Source organism: Rana temporaria, chromosome 7 (assembly GCF_905171775.1).
Source record: "Rana temporaria chromosome 7, aRanTem1.1, whole genome shotgun sequence".
Taxonomy (NCBI): Eukaryota; Metazoa; Chordata; class Amphibia; order Anura; family Ranidae; genus Rana; species Rana temporaria.
The window spans coordinates 162,650,159-162,673,176 of NC_053495.1; the positions used below are offsets into that span (position 1 = coordinate 162,650,159).

A 23,018-nucleotide genomic window follows, 5' to 3' on the forward strand; every position below is an offset into this window, starting at 1 on the left:
GTACGGGCCTATTGATTTCGACGTGGACGTAAACAACGTAAATCCCAATTCGCGGACGACTTGCGCAAACAACGTAAAAATTTCGAATTTCGCGGCGGGAACGGCGGCCATACTTGACATTACTATTCCACTAGGGCCTAGCTCTAACTTTACGCGGCCTATCTCTTACGTAAACGGCGCAACAGTACTGTGTCGGCCTGGCGTACGTTCGTGAATCGGCGTATCCCCTCATTTACATATTCTACGCCGACCGCAATGGAAGCGCCACCTAGCCGCCATCCAAAATATTGCAATCTAAGATAGGACGGCGCAAGCCGTCGTATCTTAGATATGTTTAAGCGTATCTCTGTTTGAGCATACGCTTAAACATAGGTCGGCTTAGATTCTGAGTTAGGTCGGCTTATCTACTGATAAGCCGGCCTAACTCTTTCTGAATCTACCTACAAGTGTGCACAAAAGGAGGCTTAAAGGTAGTGTTAGCCCTGGTATAGGCGTTACCCCTGTTGTGTCGTAACTTCTAAGCCAAGATGATCTCTCGCTGCTTGTGTGCGCTGCCACAGTAGTCATAGATGGTAGCTGTGGAGGCCGGGAAATTGCAGTGTCCATAGTTCAATACGACAAAGAAGAATATACACCCTTAGATGGGACTTTATAAGCCAAGCACAGTAGTTGTATACAAAGATCTTTTATTGGGACAAGATATATTGGCACTCGATGCAAGCACACAATGTGCACCTAGGTGTATATAAATGACAATAGTGAAAATTACAAAAGAATACCACCAAAAACAATGTGTGTGCCAAAGTTGGCAACAAAATAAAAAACAAAAAACAAGACATAAAAGCACTCTCCAAGTGGACGATGTGGAAATGCCTGACGCGTTTCTGGTTGACAAACCGTCATCAGGGGCCACAGGAGCAGAGTAGTGCAGGTTGTAATTCACAAAGTGGATCAGATGTGGATCCCCCTAGAGTCGTCCAGGCTCAGTCCAAGAGTTGTGTGTGTGGGGGGGGGGGGGATACCATCCAAACAGCCCTCACTGCCAGAGGAACAGAGGTGAGGAGGGCCCAGGACCTGCTGGTATATATCCAGCCGATTAATGTCCTGCCCAATTCCAAGACCTTGGCCTGACCTTGACCTTGTCCTGACTAAGCATTGGTTATCAGTGTGAAACTAGTTGGCTCTATTACCCCACTGTTTGCTGTTTTTTTTTCTTGCTTTTGTAGTATTTTTTTTTAACAAAATAAAAGGCACCACCTTCTTACCTTTTATTGGAGTCCAAAATGTATTTTCTCCCATTTATGCTCTGTGCATTGCCTGCACCCACTGGATTTTGGGTTATTTTATTCACCACTGAGGTACATCATCTGGAGCGGCGGTTCCTTCTTTCTCTTGTCCTGAGACAGTTCCCCCTCAGTGGTCTCAATAGACTTTCAAACAATCAGAGGAGTATGGAGATAGGCTGTAGCATTGTCCCAGTGTGGATGGGTGCCTCATTACGAAGTGGCTGTCAGTTCATCCTGAAGCCCTGGAAAGTCCCGCGTCGCAAACACGCTCTTCCTTTGCCTGGGCTTCTAGGTGCTTCATTGGATAGATTGATAGTAGCGCAGCCATTGGCTCACGCTGCTGCCAATCAAATCCAATGACGCGGGTGCCCAGTCCTGTACTGGGCAGCTATGGACGCCGAATACAGGACTCTGGAGCCCGCCCGCAAGGTAACCCCCTTGGGAGAGCGCTTCCCAGAGGGGGTTATCTGGGGTGGGGAGCCGCCGAGGTACCCCAGAAAACGCAGTTCGGGGCAACTCTGTGTAAAACGAGCTGCACAGAGGTGGCAAGTATGACTTTTTTTTTTTATATATTTTTTTTGAACCTTTACAACCACTTTAAGATAACCTTTAGAGCAAGTTACCCATTGTAATGTTCCAAAAAACCCTCTTCCTGTGACAGCAGACATGGACTCCGTTGCACTGATTGCGAGTGCAATGCTTGGCAGGTTCCTGTGGGAAAATAAATAAATGCACATCTTTTCCTGCCAAATTCTGTACATTTATTTTTTAGTAAAAAATAAAAAAATTATAATTCTGTCCCCTATTTTTTTTTTTTTTTTTTTACCAAAAATATGTAGAATACGTATCGGCCTAGACTGAGAAGAAGAAAAAAAAAAAAAAAAAAATGAGCTATTTATTACAGCAACAAGTAAAAAAAATTTTTTTTTTTTTCAAAATTGTCGCTCTATTTTTGTTTATAGCGCAAAAAATAAAAACCGCAGAGGTGATCAAATACCACCAAAAGAAAGCTCTATTTGTGGGGGAAAAAGGACGCCAATTGTGTTTGGGAGCCACGTCGCACAACTGCGCAATTGTCAGTTAAATTGACGCAGTGTCGAATCGCAAAAAGTCCTCTGGTCAGGAAGGTGGTATATGTGCCCAGTAAGCAAGTGGTTAATAATAAAAAACAATTTGTATACAAGTGGGTACTCACAAAATGCAACTGACAAAAGGCCATAAACACAGTGCATGGACATGCACAGAACACGGGGTAACTGACGCGTTTCGGGGGCGCACCCCCTTCCTCAGAGTTGGGCCTAGCTCTGAGGAAGGGGGTGCGCCCCTGAAACGCGTTAGCGTACCCTGTGTTCTGTGCATGTCCATGTCCTGTGTTTATGGCCTTTTGTCAGTTGCATTTTGTTAGTACCCACTTTTAAATACCTCGTATTTCATATTGTACAAGTAAATTGGGGATTAAATTGTGTTTGTGTGCAACAAAATCAATTTTAGTAAAAGAAAAATGTTTCCTGAAAATCTAGATTTAATACACAGTTGTACAAATATTATTATACAACACAGAAAGTTGCAACTACCATCTTTTTATTTTAGAGGGCCCCTGCATTAAGAAAATATATAATGCTTTGGAGGATTTAAGTCGTTTTATAACCAAAATGCAGATTTTAACATGTGTGAGAAATGAACATTGCTTTAGAAGGGAAATAGTTAAGTGTCACATCTAAAGGAGACATTTACATTGACTTCTTGCCAGCTCTTTGTGTATAAGAGCTAGAACACTAATTCACTTGTTATGTAGTTGACGTGTTTTTACCTGACTGCTCCCTTGTGTGGCGCTTCCCCAGGACCTTCATTTTTTCTGCTGTCTTGCCTGTCGCTGACCTGACCGCTCTTCTGCTTTCTTACCCATTGTCAAGCTCCTTCTTCTTCATGCCTGTGTTGCTGTTTTATCACATTTGAGAATAAAGGTGAGTCTCCGGATGTGCGGCTGTCCAGATCTTCTTCTAATGCTATCATTGGTGAGCTCAGCTGGCACTCCTACCCTTAGGTCGGCATCCATGGTGTGGCTTTACCTGTAGTCAGGGTTTTTTTCCAGCGGGAACGTGGGGGAACGCAGTTCCGGCACCTCCAGAACTGAATATATGTAATGGCAAGGGGTGCTGGAGGATCTATTGATGCTGGTGCTGGGGAATCTGTTGTTGCTGGAGGGAATCTATTTGCTGAGGATTTGGGATCTATTGTTGCTGGGTGAGTCTTATGTTGCTGGGAGGGATTTACTGTTGAAGAAGGGGTCTTTGTTGCTGGCTGCTGTAGGGTTTATTAATGCTGGCTACTGGGAAATGTATTGTTGCTGGAGGGGACTTATTTTTGCGGGGGGGGGGGGGTATTGTTGCTGAGGAGGTCTGTTGTTGCCAGTGGAGGTTGTTTTTTTGATGGGGTGGGTCTTATGCTGCAGGGGGACAATCATTGCTGGAGGGAAGGGTCTAGTATTGCTGGAGGGTCTATTAATGCTGGCTACTGGGAAATGTATTGTTGCTGGAGGGGACTTATTTTTGTGGGGGGGGGGGTATTGTTGCTGAGGATGTCTGTTGTTGCCAGTGGAGGTTGTATTTTTGCTGGGGTGGGTCTTATGCTGCAGGGGGACAATAATTGCTGGAGGGAAGGGTCTAGTATTGCTGGAGGGTCTATTGATGCTGCTTGTTGGGAGTGTATTGTCACTGGGTGTCCATTGTTGCTAATACTTAGCACTATAAAATGATACTTGGTTTTGTATTCTCTAAAAGGGGTGGTACTGGGAGGTGGGTAGGAGGTGGAACCAAGGAACGGTGCTTGGAGGTGGGTAGGGGGCGGAGTTAAGGGATGACTCAGAAAGGAGGAGTTCCTGCACCTATTCTCTGAGAAAAAAAACCCTGCCTGTAGTGGTGTTATTACTCTACCTGTTGTCAATCTCTACCTGGATCTGACCACTCTCCAGTGTACCGTCTCCACATAATAGCCTCCCTGTTCCTGCTCACCCTGTAGTAGGGCAATTCTGAGTGTTCTGACTCCGATTATTGTGATAGCGATATATCTCTTGCTGAGACCTCTATGCCTGGCCTGAATAAGCAGAAATACTCACTGCGGACAATCCTTGTCAGACAGCTGAACTCGTCAATACCGATTCATTCAAAAGAGGTGTTTATTCTTTAACTTCAGGGGTTACAGCAGATAAAAGGAACAGCAGATGAATGGTGATAGTATTGTGCGGTCAAAAGATGATGCCTTTCCTACGTACTGTGCAGATTACATGAGTGTCCTTGTTACATGTGGCTTGCTAGCTGAGGCGATGACACAGGAAGTACTGCACACAGGAAGCAGGGAGGGGCATACATACACTGAAAATATGTCGTAACTCATAAAGAATCACAGAAAAAACATGTGCATTGCAACAAAGGGCCACTAGATGGCAGCATAGGATAACACATAGATTTAGCTATGAGAAAATAGTTAGGTAAACCACACTATATAAACTCTAATCTATATAACAATGCTAATATTAACTGAGGCTATGCATCTCATATTTTATGCCCCGATTGGGGCAGCACACTGAGGGCTGTGTAACCTGTCACCAGGACACTTCACAACACATCCCCACCATCAGGAGCTCTGGTGGAAACAAGCTGGTGCTTAGACTTCTTTGTTTAAGCTTGTGTCACCATCAGAGGATTGTTTCCCAAACAGTCTGGTGTGTAGAAGACGAGATTTTTCTTTGCTGCTGTTTAGTAACACTTTCAGGTCTTGTCCCTCCCCCAGTCTGTGACTGGGTAGTGGAAAAAGAAACCGTGGACCGATGAGCGGATCTCTCTTTCTATGTTCTCTTCTCCTATCCACATGCTCCTTGCATTGCAGTGCAACTGATCGTCTCCTTGTGCTGCTTCTACCCTGCCCAGTTTAAGCATTGCTGTACAGTGGAGGCTGATTCAAGTACCTGCACTTCTTGCATTTACATTTTTTTTTTTATTGGTGTGGAGTTCAGGTTTAAAGCATACCGCCCAACTTTTTGAGATGAGAATGAGGGACACCAATCAGAAAAAGTATGCAGGCATAGGACACTCCCCCTTGCCATGCCCCCTTAAAGGAGAATTGTATAAAAAAACAAGATTTGTAAAACCCACAAGTGCTTTTTTTTTTTTTTTTTTTTTTTAACCACAACTATTCCTTTTATATTCGATTTTGGAATTTACAAATGCAGCAATTTAGAAATCAGATGAAAGGTTTAGCACTGGGAAACACTTTTTGATGGATAAAAAGTGAATTTTATATACATCTATATAGATCCAAGCAAGAGAGTGCAATCAGCGCCAAAATAAATGTGCAAATAGTAGGGCTGTGCAAATTACCTTTTAATTAATCGATCAATCTTTAATTCTTTTGATCGATCAAAATATTTTTGATCGATTTAAAATTCTTTTGATTGGTACTCACCTCTCCGCCGGCTTCTGGGCCTTTAGGGAGTTCCGTCGGAGATCCAGTAACGTCACGGACACCGGCTGGGCTTGCCATGTCCATCTGAGAGGGCTCCTTTGCTGTGCCTTCATATCTGCATGCCGGCGGGACCTTACTATCTGCTACACGCAAGGGCTGTTACACTTCCCTCTATCACTTCCCTCTATCAACCTGGGATTCTACAACCATCCACTGGGAGTTGTGATAGTTCCCTTCATGGGACATCTACATGCCGACGGACTGATGTTAACCTCTCCTCATCTGGATTCAGCAGTGGTATCATTGTACACATTTTTATACCAGTATCATACTTGGCTACATGTTTTTATGACTGCTTTTGCTTCTGTTTGGTATTACTCGCGCCATTTTTACAGTTTATGTAGCTACATCGATTTCATCTCCAGTGCAATATTTATTTGGTTACCTACTTGAAGACTATAAAAGTTTTAATGCCATTCCCATCGAGCGCTGCCTTTGTGTGTTTTTTGTATCCTGCTATCCATTTTTCCAGTGGTTGGTAGCTGCACTGGGAATCAGCCTGCAAGGAGATAAGCTAAAAGTAGTTGGATCTGTATGTGCGTTATAATTAATCAAAATTAGTCGATTAATCGATTAAAAAAAAAACGATTAATCGAACAGAAAATTTTTGATCAGCAACAGCCCTAGTAAATAGATAAATAAATGTAAACCCCCCAGATGCAAGCTGAACACTATTAGAATCACACAAATTCTGATACAAAAATTTAAACAAAAAGAAGTGCAGCGCAAATAATAATCTAAAACGGAAACGTGCAAAATAAAAATTAATCAAATTGCATATAACTATAATAAGTGGAACAAACCAGTGGATAAGGATCATATATAACAATGATCACAAAATCTAGTGAAAAATGGTAAATAAAGAATTAAAGTGGAGTTCCACCCATAAATATAACATTACATCAGTAGTTTTAAAAAAATGTCATTAGTCCTTTAAGAAAATTTTTTTTTTTTTTTAGATGCCTTCAAAGTGTTGTTGCTAGGCTGAATAGTTAATCTTCCCACTTCCTGCACCTAGGTGCTTAAGCTTCCTAACCTACACCGCACAGACTCCTGGGAATGTAGTGGGTGTAACTTTCCAGGAGTCTGTGCACTCCCCAGTCTCGAATCATGTGACTTGGACAGTACAGGTGCTGAAACCTGATCTGAAACCTATTACACTGCTCGTGCAGCACTGAGCATGTGCGAGATCTGGAAGGCTGAAATCCAGGAAGTCATACAGTCTGGCTTCATGATGCCCACACTTAAGATGGCCCCAGTCAATTTCTATTTTATAAAGTGTCTAAATGCTGTAACAACCTAACAAAACAGACCTTAGTTTACAGACTAACTTTACTAGAATACATTAAGCTTGTGTATTACAGGGGTATTTATATATAAAAAAGTGAAATTGTGGCCGGAACTCCGCTTTAAGCAAGTGGCAAGTGAAAGAATGGGTCCATATGAAACATCCACCAGTGCTGAAGATTCACAATAACGTGACAATCCCTCCACCAGAAGTCTCACCTCCAGCATAGACCCCTGAACTAACAGGAAGTCGCGCAAAGCAGAAACAATTGCCACAGATCAAATCATCACAAGGAATCCTCCAAGGGGTTAATTAACACTTCACAGAGAACGTTATTAGATCCTCCAGATGAAGCAGGCAATGCGGATGTATAAAGACAGAAGAAAGACATCTAAGTGCTTTCCGTTTGTAACATGTATTTTATTTTTAACAAAGTGTCACAGCTTACTCACAAAAGTCGAATGTAAAAATTCCCAGACGAGTTGTGTAGCGGCGGCGGCGGGTGACGACATGTGCGGCCGCTTCCTCAGTACGTTACGTTCTGAATAGAACTTCCTCAGTGGGGCGTCTATTCAGAACGTAACGTACGGGGGAAGCGGCCGCACATGTCGTCGCCCGCCGCCGCTACAAAGCTCATCGGGGAATTTTAACATGCCGTTTTACATTCGCCTTTTGTGAGTAAGCTGTGACACTTATTTAAAAATAAAATACATGTTACAAACGGAAAGCACTTAGATGTTTTTCTTCTGTCTTTATACATCCGCATTGCCTGCTTCATCTGGAGGATCTAATAACGTTCTCTGTGAAGTGTTAATTAACCCCTTGGAGGATTCCTTGTGATGATTTGATCTGTGGCAATTGTTTCTGCTTTGCGTGACTTCCTGTTAGTTCAGGGGTCTATGCTGGAGGTGAGACTTCTGGTGGAGGGATTGTCACGTTATTGTGAATCTTCAGCGCTGGTGGATGTTTCATATGGACTCATTCTTTCACTTGCCACTTGCTTAATTCTTTATTTAGGCTGCATTCACACCTGAACGCGGCGTATTGTACCGTGATTTGCCGCGACAAATTGCGGCGTTTTGTCCCGCGATTTGCAGCGACAAAACGCGGCGTTTTTAGCCTACAATACGCCGGAGGGGTGATTGAAACATTGTCGGCTATGCCGAAAGCCGCCTGAAAAAAAGGGTCCGGGACTTGTTTTGAGCTTCAGGCGTACAGCGTTTCGGCGTTCGGCGTGGAGATGTGAACCATCTCCATAGAGAACAATGTTAAATCACCCCTCCAGCGTATTGCAGGCTGCAATAGCGTCGGGCTTCAGGCGTTAAAACGCCTAGGTGTGAATGGAGCCTTACTGTTTTTCACTAGATTTTGTGATCATTGTTATATGCAATCTATATAGATCCGAACAAAATGAGGGACAAATGAGGAGGAATGAGGGACAGAGAGGGACATTGCTCCAAATCAGGGACAGTCCCTCAAATCAGGGACAGTCCCTTAAAATCAGGGACAGTTGGGTTCTATGTTTAGAGGGATGTCACTTTCAGAATACAGTATTATTTAGGCATGTGAGCGCAGGTTATGGGTGTTCTTGTATCAGGACACATTCTGAGGTTTTTGTGAGCACTAGGTGGAGCTAGAGATCAGAATGAGATTTGTAGCGTAAATGCAGGCAGAATGTACAGTTCATGTTGGTTTTTGTGTTTATAATAAAATACGCTCAGTGGAATACTTGTCCCTGTGCTGGTATCGGAGTCAAGCAAGAAGGATTACTATTACAGGTAAATTTTACCAACAGAATCAATTACATATTTATTTTATTTTATATTTTTAAATATGTTTATACATATTGGATTTCTTGATGCGCTAGTTTTTTTAGTTTTTAATAATGTTGTACTTGTTTGCATGTTATTTTGGATGTCAAGCTGTTATCACAGATCTGTATAGGGCCTCATTTACATTACATTAACTTTTTATTTAAATGCAGGAGGGACGTTCTGGGAAGTATAAACAGCCTTCTATGTTTGAAGTCAGGAGCCAGTTTTTTTTTTTTTGTAATCAAGGCTGGTCATCAGTGGCTCCCTGTCCATTAGTGGTGCCTGGGCACCGCCCCCTCTATCCACGCCACACCCTATATGTATAATAGATAGATTCCGGCATGGCCTGAATCTATCCACAGCCGCCGCGGCCACCTCCTATTCATGTGTCCGGCCCCTTTCAGGATGCCGGGCGCCTAAATTACAGCGGCGGGGGTGTCTAGGCTCTAATATAGGGTGACCAGACATCCCCAGTTTCAGGGGACAGTCCCCTGATTGAGGACACTGTCCCCAGACCAAGTCTGTCCCTGGTTTTGTCCCCAGATTGGATTTAATAGGGGGCAGGGGCAATTTCAAGGACAGTCAGTGCAGAATTAAAATAAAAAGATTTGAATTACACCCCCCCCCCGCTCCGCCGTGCCTACTAGCTTAGGGGGGTTGTATTTTTCCATTATCTGTGCCCCTTTCTGATTATCATGTTCTGGTCGGAGCGGAGGGAATATTTCTTCAGTTTCGGGCGCATGCCCATTCTGCTTCGCTTGCATGTTCTTCTGCCTTGGCTCAAATTCTGGCCGGCCACCTGCCTATATCCTTGCCTTCCCTGGCAGAGTGATCTTCCTCCGCTCTTCCTCCGCTCCCCATCCAGTAGTAGCCGGGGCACGAAGAGTAAGACTTGAGAGGCTGTGAGGCGGGCGGCCTCTGGTCACCTTACTCTAATAGGCTTCAAAATAGGGTGGGCTCATAGCGCAGAGCATAGCGCCATGAGCCCACCCAGGTGTTACAAAAGCGAATGAATACAACTGCGTGTCATACATGTTCAATTCTCTTGTACAATTTTCCTTTTTAGATCTGCCTTTTTAACCCCTTCACGCCAACCGCATTTTTGGTAAATCTAAAGGAAAATTATACAAGATAATTAAACATGTATGGCCAGCCTAAAAAATCTCATGGGTGAAACATGCAACATGTTCCTGAAGGTGAACTTATCCTTAAACGAAAAAACTGCTCTGGCTGTTAAAGAGTTAATTTTTTTTTGCACTGGTTTAACAAATTATTTGTGGCCTAAATACTACATAGAAGCCCCAAACATGATATATTTTCTGAAATCGGACACCGTAAACAATAACATGGCATTAGTTCAAATTTTTTATGTCACGTATTACCACAAAGGTAATTTTTGGGGGCACAAAAATGCAATAAACTACCCAATGTTTTGGTAAATTATAAAAGCAGAGGTTGCACTGAGTAAATGGATGCCCAACGTGTCAAACCTTAAACATGTCGGTACCGTACAGTAAAACCTTGGTTTGAGAGCGTTTTGCAAGACAAGCAACATTTTTTTTAAATAAATGTTACATTTAATGAAGGTACAACATTTAGCAACTTATTGCTACACTTGGAGGCGCCTCTCTTCTCTTTTATACCCTGTAAAAAATAAATGTTTTGATATACAAGTGCTTTGGATTACAAGCATGTTTCTGGAATGAATTATGCTCGCAAACCAAGGTTTTACTGTATATATTTTTCATAGGCTATGTTTTAAAAACCCTCTATAGGTCATCAGTTTGCTGTTATGAAGTAGGTCTAGTGTTAGAGTTATTGCTCTCATTCCGGCATGCGTGTCAATATGTAATGTGTATTGCATCACGCGTTCGCACCCCACTGTGTGCGTATATGTGGGGGGCCTCCATTTGTGAGTACACCCCTCACATTTTTGTAAATATTTCATTTGACAACACAGAAGAAATTACACTTTCTACAATGTAAAGTAGGGAGTATACAGCTTGTATAACAGTGTAAATTTGCTGTCCCCCCCAAAACAAATCAACACACAGCCATTAATGTCTAAACCGGGCTAATTGGTCCCAATTTGGACATTTTCACCTAGGGGTGGTACTCTTTTGTTGCCAGTGGTTTAGACATTAATGGCTTTGTATTATTTTGAGGGGACAGCAAATTTACACTGTTATACAAGCTGTACACACACTACTTTACATTTGAGCAAAGTGTAATTTCTCCAGTGTTGTCACATGAAAATATATAATACTTATGTAGCGCTCTGCTCCCAAATGACTGGGCGCTATGTTAAATTTAGTGGGAGTCTGAGCCGATAATGTGGCTCAGACTGTATGATTTGTACCAAATTAGCCTCTGTCCTGGCAGTTGCTGTGCCTGATAGCATTTTCCCACTGTTACCTGTAGGTGGCGATACCCCCACAGGCCAGTGTTGGAACACAGGCAAGCCATAGATCATTTAGTATCATTTAGTATCTTTCCTCGGGAACAGCCCAGTGGGAGTGGTGCCCCGCTGTGCATGCAGGGAAGGGTTACTTAAGGGGCAGACGCCATATTTTGGGGTCCTTCTCCTCGTGGCCCTCCTGGCGCGAGGTATGTGTTGTGTGATTTCCAGCCTTGGGGCCACGTTGGCCCGAGGCTGCATCTCTACTAGTAGGCCCAGTTATGCTGACTGGAGCCTACGAATCAAGGGGGATCCCAAGCTGTCCATCTAAGTGAAGGAGGGATCCACAACTCAAGGTGTCCTACAGTTCGCCGGGTCGGCTTAAAGACTCTTTAACTGTACGGCTGTAAGTTTGGGTATTGCATCCTGTGGCAGAGGATTCCGGACTGTTCAATTTGTTCTCAATCAGTCTGTGGCAGAGACTGTTATCGAACTGGTTCGTGCATCATTCCGACTGAGGTGAGAGGGGTCTATCCGGGTGAGCAATACCCACTCAAGAGGGAGTGGTGAATGACTTTGGAGTTTAGGGTTTTTTCCCCAGTGATCTGTACCGTGTACCTTCCCTTCCCTTCCCCCTTCATCCTTCTACACAAGTTTTGAGCAAAAGAATAAAACCTGACAGTTGGAGGTTTTACATCTTGTGTGGACATTGGAGTTCTTTCAGACTTTCTTCCTCTAGACGACAAGCTTTGAGGTAACGTGCAGGCCCAAATCTAAACCAGCAGCTCCTACGGGGGTAGTGCTACACTTACAAAAATGAGGGGTGTACTCATTTTTGTCAGATACTATGTGTGTGTGTGTGTGTGTGTGTGTATATAATAATGTGTAGCGCCTGGTTACTTCAAAGTACCGGTGCTAGTTACATTTAGAGAGGGATCAGAGTGTTAACTGACTCTGATCCAATTGTTATGTTCAAAACTGGGTCTCTGTCTCAGTTTAACTGTGCTGTGGTCTCAATAGGTGGCAGCAGTGGAGTCGAGGTTTGGGTGCTCTTCCCTAGCAGCCAATCAGGAGGAGATTTTCTCGCTGTGCATGCTGGGGGAGGGTATTTATGGGACAGACGCCATTTGGTCTGGGTCTTTTACTTCTTCGAGTGCGGCACCCATCTTTAGGGTGACTGCATCATGGCGCCCCGGCGTTACGGCCTTCCAGGCCAGGGTGCGCATACCACGCGGTGTTCCTGGTTGGTCCGAAACATTTAAGCTGTGGCGGGGAACCCAGTAGTCAACTGGGTTCCTAATCTGGAATATTCCAAGCGAGATAGCTGTTCGGTGGGGAGTCCATCTGAGGAGAGCCAATGAGAGGCTGGCGATCCAATAGGGTCTCAACAAACCACCGGGGATCAAGGTAGCCGGACAATGAGAGGCTGGTCACCTTTCGGTCGGTACCTGAAAACTATCTGAAGGAGATCCAGGCACAATTCTATCAAGGAGGATCGTCTCCGTAATTTCAAGCACGGGGAGGGCCTGTGGCAGAGGCTTTTTCCTAAATTCAATCCGGGAGAGTCTGTGGTGGAGACTTTTCCCTAAAAGGTTCGAGTGATGCTCTGGCTGCCAGGTCAGTGGGAGAGGCCTGTCCAGGTACACCAAGTCCACTCAAGCAGAAGTGGTGCATGTGGGAGCAGGACGGTTTCCCTATTACTACGTCTGAATCTGCTGTTCTCCTTCTTTCAACTCTACCTTTCACCACAAGTTTACTGTTTTTACCCGGCTGGATAAATAAGAGCACAGAAAATACATTCCGTTACTACTGCTGTATGCACCTTACACCCCTAAGACGGCGGAGGAACCATGAGATAACATGCCAACCAAAACAAACCAGCAGTTCTTTCGGGGGTAGTGCGCTATATATATATGTGTAATATGTGTCGCACGACCGCGCAATTGCCAGTTAAAGCGACGCAGTGCCGAATCGCAAAAAGGGGCAAGGTCCTTAACCTGCATATTGGTCCGGATCTTAAGTGGTTAATGAGACATCCAGTCTCTAAAAGACCCTGCATGTCTCCCCTGTGCTCCACTGAATGTAATGCAATGCACATGACACTTCATTATTCCTTCCCGGTCTTGATGGCTGGAGAAACTGAACGGGGACCCGGAAATGACGTCGCTTCTGGGTCAACAACTAGAAGGGGAGGCTATGCCGGTCCCGGGACCGCAGATGGGCAAGCGGAGCCCAGGGTACATAGCGGGGGAGGGGCATGTGCATGCAGGGTGGGGGGAGCATTCGGCGGTAGTCAGGACGTGACTTTTTGTCGCCATTGGGATCTGGCGCTTTAGATTTGAGCCCTTCATTCAGAAATCAACCTTTGAGGGCTAGTTCATACCAGCCACTGTATTGTAGACCAGACATTTTCCCTTGCCCATGTAGTGGGACTGTGCTGAAATAGCCGCCCAACACCGTCCCACTGCATCTTGTATGAACCAGCCCTAATGCAGCGCAGCATGCATTTTATTGTGTATTCTAACTAACATGCAATTTATAGCCTAAAAAAAAACTCTTCTGTCAAATGATATGCTTCATTAAAATACAGCAAAAGGCACCTTGTGTGTGTTTTTTCTGCGATACTATTTAGAATTGTGGACTCCAAGGTGTGTATTTGAAGCAGTAAAATGAATGCAGGTTGTGTTTTTCATAACGCACTGTATGGCAGCATCTGTATATGAACAGGCCTGATTGACTTGCGTGTCAATTTACTGTGTAGGATCTGTGAGGCCCCCTACAGACAAGCGGACAGTCCGATGAAAACGGTCCGCTGGACCGTTTTAATCGGACATGTCCGCTCGGAGATTTCGGTCTGATGGCTGTACACACCATCAAACCGAAATCCGCACGTTGACGCCACCACGTCACCAAACCAGGAAGTAAAATACTTCCACGCATGCGTCGAATCCATTCGACGCATGTGGGAGATGTCTGTCCGCTGGTTAGGTGTACTAACCAGCGGACATGTCCGCCGGACAGCTTTCCAGCGGACATGTTTCTTAGCATTTCTTCTGCTAGCCTGTACACACGATCGGATCAGTTTCAGCGGACATGTCCGGTCGTGTGTACGAGGCCTTAAAGGCATTTTCCCCAGAGCTCAGTAAATGTAATAAAGCTTCACTTTGTAAAGAATACACTATCAGATGCAAGGTAAAAAGCAAAAAAAAAAAAAAAAAAAAGTTTTGATTGGATGGATGTTTTAATGTTACTAAGCTCTGAGGGAAATGAGGACAACTGAACATACAAAGTGCACAGTCTACTGTATTTGACTTTTGTAAATCCACCGTAATTGCTTTCTTTTTTCTATGGAAGCTGACTGTGTTGTGTGCTGCTGGGAATTGCTCGTCCATAATCATTGCTGAATAAGTGCATTGTGCAGTAGTTGCAGTCATCCTTTCTTGTTCTAGTTGTGCTGTGTGCATAAAAAAATTGGGTGGTTTTTCAGATTTGTGAAATCTTTCAGATTGCTGGGTAATGTCAGCATTGTTAAGACTGTGCCTGTCCGCTCTGCAACTTTCACTTCCACTTGCACGCAAACTCTTGACTCTTCAGCATAAAATAACGCACTGTATATACCAGAGGCTCTGAGTACAACTATACTTGGTGGTTTGTTAAATGTGGGACAGTGCTGTCCCGAAGTAAAATGTACTACCGGCACCAGTTTTATTACTGGCCCTTCAAAAAAAGTAGATACAATTACAGTTGTATCATGTATCAAAACCATGCAAATTGCATTACTTGCGCTACAAACATGTAACTGGTGCTATCAGCAATGTGTTTCAGGTACAACGAAAGGCAAAAATTATATGTAGCGCTGGTCTCCCAATGAGTTAGGCGCTATTGTAAATTTAGGGGTGTCTGAGCCAATAGTAATTCTGCCACTACTATAGACACCCAGCAGGTACGATATTTAAAGGAATTTTTCATTTTTTTTTTCACTTTAAACATCATTAAAATCGCTGCTCCAGAAAAAAACTACAGTTTTTTAAAACTTTTTTTTCCCCATTGATTCATGTTTCCTGGGGCAAGACCTGGGTTCTCAAAGACGTTTTCCAACAATAAATTGCATATTGGGCTTTAAAATGAGCACTTTTGAATTCGAACGTTTCGAGTCCCTTAGGCCTCGTACAGACGAGCGGATATCCGATGAAAACGGTCCGCCGGACCGTTTCCATCGGATATGTCCGCTGGCGGATTTTGATCTGATGGCTGTACACACCATCAGATCAAAATCCCCTCGGAAAACATCCGCGGTGACGTGGCCGCGCCGTCGACGCGACGATGACGCGGCGACATGCGCGACGCTGGAAGGTAAATACTTCCACGCATGCGTGGAATCACTTCGACGCATGCGAGGGATGGGGATCGGGCGGACTTATCCGGTGAGTCTGTACAGACGACCGGATAAGTCCGAAGGACAGGATTCCAGCGGATAGATTTCTTAGCATGCTAAGAAATTTTTATCCGCTGGAAATCCGTCGGCTGGATTTTTATCCGCTGGAAAATGTCCGCTCGGGCCTACACACAACCGGATCTGTCCGCTGGAACTGATCCATGGATAAATTCCAGCGGAATGTGTACGGGGCCTTAGACTTCAATGGGGTTCTAAATGTTCGCGCGAACGTTCGGTCCGTTCAAAAGTTCTGATGCGAACCGAACGCGGGTATGTTCGGCTCATCCCTACTGGCGACTATATACTGAATAAGGTAAGGGGAGATATTAATACAAGGGGGAATTTTTATATAAGTGTGCCCCTTACCTTTAGTGCATTGACTCTCCAATTCCCCCCTTACACCAGTGATTCCCCCCCCCCCCCCCCCAACAAACCTGTGTAGCCTGGCTGGCTGCTGGAGTAATGTCACACTGATCTCATCCAAAAGTAAATGCTTGCTGACATCAGTCAGTCATGGTCCTCCGGCTCCAGGCACCTCGCTTTTCCTCTGCACCACCACCAGTCTCTTCAGTTCTGGGCCCCGGCAGCGCTCCTGCTCCTAGCTGGTCTTGTTGCAAGGTTCCAAGAAGCACAATGACCTCACCATGTCTGCCCCTCCCCCGCCCAAGCCTAGCCAGCTCAGAACTGCATGGGCGTCACCACATCAGCCAAGCCCGGCCAGCTTCGGGAACTGGGCGTGCAGCCTCCTGGCATTTAGAACCTGTTAAAGGGCCAGGAGGTAGCGGTGGGGAGGGGTAAAGAGAAGAAAATCCACAATCTATTGTAGAAAATAATTTTAAATTCATCATAACTGGAGAGGTTCATATACATATCTATACTCCGTCTTTATGGACATGTGGTCTGGGTGGGACATTGACCGTACCCAAATGACCACAGCAAAGCCATTTTACCAGCAAAGAACCATGAAAATCATGATCAACTTTATCATAATTCATCACTCCTTTTCTCCAACATGTTGCTATACTACCAGTGATCGTTTCTATCCCATACTAAATTGTAAATTCTTGAGTAGACAAGTACACATTCCACCCATCACTCCTTGTTGTAATAAATGAACATTTGGGTATCATGTATCCACCTACCCAAATGAATAAAAATAAGTGGGCTAACCTAAGAGATGCAGCTAACCCCAATACAGTGTCCCGGAATGAAACTGACACAGCCACCCCCCAGGGCCAATCTGATGCCCCCAAAAAAAGGCCGCCACATCACCGCTTTACTCACTGACAGAACTTGTCCTGGTCGGGATTGCCTGGAGGAGCACAATACCGCCCCCTGCATGTGATTGGAGAAATCATAAATCCTGCCTCTTGTGTCCAATCACTGTGCTGTGATTCGTTACAACACAAGCTGATTTTTGGGAAGGGACGGTGTCCCTGAATGGTAGTTTAGAAATGTGGTCACCCTACCCTGTAAGGGCCCATTCACACTGGAATGCAGTGTGGCAAAGCCACGTTTCTGTGGTGCTCCCTGCACCATATTCCAATCGCACTGCCCTTGCGATCTGCTGCAGTGGTCAGTGCAAAGTCAGCCCCGGACCATTTGGCTGCCTATAGACCAGAGGACTTTTTACAATTTGGCACTGTGCTGTTTTAACTGGTAATTGCGCGGTCATGCAATGTTGTACTCAAACAATAATTGCGTCCTTTTTTTTCACACAAATGGAGCTTTCTTTTTATGGTATTTGATTGCCTCTGCGATTTCAATTTTTTGCGATTAGAAACGGAAAAAGACCGAAAATGTTTAAGAAAATTATCATTTCTACTTTTTTTAATGAGAAAAATCCAATAAACTCAATTTCTAGTCCTACATTTAGGCCAAAATGTATTCAGCCACATGTCTTTGGTAAAAAAAAATGTCAATAAGCGTATATTTATCGGTTTGCGCAAAAGTTATAGCGTCTACAAACTAGGGTACATTTTCTGGAATTTACACAGCTTTTAGTTTGACTGTCTATGTAATTTCTTGAGGTGCTAAAATGGCAGGGCAGTACAACCCCCCCCCCCCCCAAATGCCCCCATTTTAGAAAGTAGACACCCCAAGGAAATTGCCGAGAGGCATGTTGAGCCTATTGAATATTTTAATTTTATTTTGTCCCAAGTGATTGAAAATGACAAAAATGATAAAGTTGTCACTAAATGATATTTTGCTCACACATGCCATGGTTATTTGTGGAATAACACCCCAAAAAACATCCTGAGTACGGGGATACCACATGTGTGAGACTTTGAGAGCCTAGCCTCCCATGGGACCCCGAAAACCAAGCACCGCCTTCAGGATTTCTAAGGGCGTACATTTTTGATTTCGCTCCTCCCTACCTATCAGTTTCGAAGGCCATGAAATGCCCAGATGGCAGAACCCCCCCCCCCTCCCACAATAACCCCATTTTGGAAAGTAGACACCCCAAGTTATTTGCTGAGAGGCATGGTGAGTATTTTGCAGCTCGCATTTGTTTTTGAAAAGAAAGAAAGAAAAGAATGGAACACATACAGATCAAAGTCATTATAAATAACAGCAGGGGTTCCCCCCCCCCCCCAGTCCATTACCAGGTCCTTTGGGTCTGGTATGAATATTAAGGGGAACACCGAACCCAAATAAAAAATGGCATGGGGTCCCCCCCCCCAAATTCCATATTAGGCCCTTCAGGTATGGATGTTAAGGGGAACCCTGCGCTATTTAAAAAAAAAATGGCGTGGGGTTCCCCCAAAACTCTATACCTGACTCATATCCGAGCACGCAACCTGGCAGGCCACAGGAAAAGAGGGACGACGACGAGAGAGTGCCCCCCCTCCTGAACCGTACCAGGCCACATGCCCTCAACATGGGGACGATGTCCCCATGTTGATGGGGACAAGGGCCTCATCCCCACAACCCTTGCCCGGTGGTTGTGGGGGTCTGTGGGTGGGGGCTTATCGAAATCGGGAAGCCCCCTTTAACAAAGGGGAACTCCAGATCCCGCCCCCCCCATGTGAATTGTTAACGTGGTACATTGTACCCCTTCCATTTCACAAAGAAAGTGTAAAATGTAAAAAACACACAGACACAGCTGGACAAGTCCTTTATTTAAAAAAAAGAAAAAAATTCCTGCAATGTAATCCCATCTCTCGATGTCCAGCGATGATTCAGCGACGCTGCAGTCACCAATCATTCTCCAACGAGGAACGAAACCCCCATGACGCGTAAGAGAGGGCGAGGTCACCCGTCCACATTGTTGGGTAACCCCCGGCCGCATATCAAAGCGAATTTCCCTATTGAAGTCAATGGAAACTAAAATAATTAGTAATTGACTTCAATGGCATGGAATACCACATGTGGCCAGAGGTGGAGGGGGGGCGTTGGGAGAGTCTCGGAAACAGCCGGAAAGCCCAGAGGACAGCTCAGCTTCCCTCGGAAAGGCTCGGGAACGGAGTATTTCCGAATGGCGCCGGTCGGCTCTGCTCTGGCTCCCCCCCCACCTCAGGTCAAACGTGGTACTGCACACCGCTTTGGCCTGAATCCTGCTTGTTTTCGAGACAATTTTTACAAATGCAGTGCTCGTATTTCAAAACGCTCGTTAACCGCGTTACTCGCAATCCAAGGTTCCACTATATAAAACAATTCCTCACCACCTCTTTCCCAGAAACATGTTGTACAATAAATAGCAGGTAATCATTAGTAGGGTTTTATCCACTCTCCAACAATATTATACTCATTTATGTTGAGCATTGTAAATCCTTAACCAAACAAATAGTTCTGGGTCAATAATTTGAGTGAATCAGTAATGTTTTTTACAACGTCATGTCATTCCAGGTCTGCATGTAAAATATTGTGCAAAGCTACACCTGTGATTCCACATCCTCAAAGTAATTTGGGAAATTGGATCAAAATGCGTACATGTGTTTTAAATGTTTTGGTAGTTTGATTATCTTAAAGCCGGGTGCCACCAGCACCAGCTACAAACACTTACCTGTCCTAGGCGCCCGCGATGTCGCCACCCCCCAAGGCCGATCCCTTGATCGTTGCAGGTCCCGGCGTCGTCATGCTCACTAAGGGAAACGGACAGTGGAGCCTTGCGGCTTCACTGCCTGTTTCCTACTGCGCATGCGCGAGTGTGGCGGCACTGTATGGATGGGCAGCTGCTCTCTGGGATACACACAGTTCCCAGAAGGCAGCGTGCACCATTCCCCAGAAGACAACACAAGGAAGAAGATCAGCCGCGGACTAGGAAGAGGCAGATTAGGAAGATCCGCATAGCAACCGCAATTTCTGGTAAGTAAAAAACAAAATGTTTCTATTTAAAAAAAAAATTCTCCGTCCGGGAACAAGCATACCATCTGTAGCTGGTGTCTCGTGTCCTGATTGGACAGATTGATGGCAGCGCACCCATTGGCTCCCGCTGCCTTCAATCAAATCCAATGACGTGGCTGACGCAGAGTCCTGAATTTTGTGTGAATAAACACAGAGGACGAACTCGGGAGCACGCCTGCAAGGGTGTCCACCAAGGAGAGCGCTTCTCCAACGTGGACACTCGATGCGGGGTGGAGCCACCAGCGCTGCTGAGGAACCCCAGAAGAGCCACCAGCGCTGCTGAGGAACCCCAGAAGAGGAGGACTGGGGCCACTCTGTGCAAAATAAACTGCACAGTGGAGGCAAGTATGACATGTTTGTTGTTTAAAAAAAAAAAAACAAGGGTTTACAACCCATTTTAATAACTACTGGGTTGTTGTTTTTCAGTGTGGGGGAAAAAAAAAAGGTTCCTGTGCTTTTTGCTCCAATGTGAGTTCAACCAGGGCTCGACAAATTCCGGTCGCCAGGTCGCCATGGCGACTAGAAATGGGGTCCTGGTGACTTGGCTTGGAAGGGGGGCTTTTGTGAGCTGGCGCCATCTGGTGGTGAGCCGTTGGTATTACAAGTTACCACCAGATGTGTAAGCTGGCGCCATCTGGTGGTGGCCGTTGGTATTACAAGTTAAGCATTACAAGTTAAACAGCAATTCTAATGTCATTTTTCACTATTTTCACTGCCATTTTCTTCCCTCTAATTAGAACCCCCAAACATTATATATATTTTTTATCCTAACACCCTAGAGAATAAAATGGCGATCATTGCAATACTTTGTCATGCCGTATATGCGCAGCGGTCTTACAAGCGCACTTTTTTGGGAACAAATTACACTTTTTTTAATTAAAAAATAAGACAACAGTAAAGTTATCCCCATTTTTTTTAATATTATGAAAGATAATGTTACGCCTAGTAAATTCATACCCAACATGTCACGCTTCAAAATTGCGTCCGCTCGTGGAATGCCGACAAACTTTTACCCTTTAAAATCTTCATAGGCGACGTTTAAAAAAACCTACAGGTTGCATGTTTTGAGTTACAGAGGAGGGCTAGGGCTAGAATTATTGCTCTCGTACTACCAATCGCGGTGATACCTCACATGTGTGGTTTGAACACCGTTTACATATGCGGGCGCTGCTCACGTATGTGTTCGCTTCTGCGCGCAAGCTCGTCGGGACAGGGTGCGTTTTCTGGCTCCTAACTTTTTTAGCTGGCTCCTAGATTCCAAGCAAATTTGTCAAACCCTGAGTTCAACAATACAAGTGTATTGCTGAACTCGCATTGCACAGACATTGCATGTGATCTGCACCGCAATGCAGTGCGAATTGCATGCGTTGTCTGACATCACATATGTGTGAACGCAGGCTGAAAGTTCTAGAGTCTACAACAGTGTTTCTCTTTTTTTTTTTTTTTTGTCTTGCAGCGCACCAAAAAGATAAAAAAATTAACGGCACACCTGAAAAGATTTAACAATTTTTTTTTTTTGGGGAAGAACTTATTTATTTTTTTTACATATATATATATATTTTAATGTAAGGGATGTGCCTGCTTTCGAGAGCAAATCCATTTGTTGACTTTGGCGCCTCGCTTCAATCCGAACAAATGAACGACAGACTGACAGAGATTGTGGGCCGGATTCAGAAAGATTTGCGTATCTTTCTGCGGGCGTAGCGCATCTCATATGCTCTACGCCGCCGTAACTAAATCAGGCGAGTACCGTATTCAGAAACAATTTGCGTCCTTAGTTACGGCGGCGTAGCGTATATGGGCAGTGGGCGTGTTTTATTAAAATGAACCGTGACCCCATGCAAATGAGGGGCCGAACGAACAGCGCATGCGCGCGCATGCTCACAGTCACGTCGCAAATACTCCCCAAGATACGTCGGCTCAATGCTTAGTCGACGTGAACGTAACTTACGCCCAGCCCCATTCACATACGACTTACGCAAACGACGTAAAATATAACGCTCTTCCGACGTCCATACCTTAACATAACTTACCCCTGCTTTATGAGGGGGAACGTTACGCCGGACCGACGCCTTACGTAAACGGCGTATCTAAATCCGACGGGCACAAGTATGTTTCTGAATTGGCGTATCTACCTAATTTGCATATTTGACGCGGAAATGTACAAAAGCGACCCTAGCGGCCAGCGTAAATATGCACCCAAGATACGACGACGTAAGAGACTTACGTCAGTCGTATCTTGGAGAAAAACAAACGTAAATGCCTTTCTGAATACTAGTAAAGATGCGACGGCGCACATTTTAAATTACGGCGGCGTATCTGGAGATACGCCGCCGTAAATCGTTTCTGAATCCGGCCCTTTGTTTTTATTTTTTATATATTTTTTATATATGTTACTTTTTTAACTTTTGCGACATTGATTTGACATATCATTTTTTGATATGTTCAAGGTTTCAAAACGCTAACAATTTTTTAAAGTTTTTCATATCTCCCACGGCACACCTACAAATCTCCTAATGTGCTGCAGTACACAGTTTAAGGCTGGGTTCACACTACTACACTACTTTCATCCTACTTTGCTCTGTATTCAATGTTTCCCTATGAGAGCGTCTTGTAGCGTCCTACACAAGTCAGTCGGACTTTGAAAATGCTCCCTGTACTACTTTTGGTCCTACATTGATCCTACTTCAGGCCCATTGAATATCATTGAAGTTGGACCAAAGTAGTATCCTGTTCATGAAAGTAGGATGGATGTAGGACCAATGTAGGATAAATGTAGGACCAATGTAGCAGAGCAAAGTAGGATGAAAGTAGTGTAGTAGTGTGAACCCAGCCTACTACTTTTGGTCCTACATTGATCCTACTTCAGGCCCATTGAATATCATTGAAGTCGGACCAAAGTAGTATCCTGTTCATGAAAGTAGGATGG

General features: G+C 44.6%; 1 protein-coding gene across 2 annotated transcripts in view; it reads left to right on the plus strand.

Annotated features, from left to right (window-relative positions):
* Positions 1-23,018, plus strand: part of LOC120945842 (histo-blood group ABO system transferase 2-like) — a 134,014-nt gene that overhangs the window by 15,407 nt on the left and 95,589 nt on the right. Inside the window, exon 1 of one of the 2 annotated variants that reach the window (XM_040360356.1) lies at positions 8,744-8,873. The exons of the other annotated variant lie outside the window; for it this stretch is intronic. Coding sequence (XP_040216290.1) covers positions 8,759-8,873 — 115 coding nt within the window. The 5' untranslated portion in view covers positions 8,744-8,758. Of the gene's footprint in view, positions 1-8,743; positions 8,874-23,018 lie in introns of those variants that run through there. 2 annotated transcript variants of the gene reach the window in all.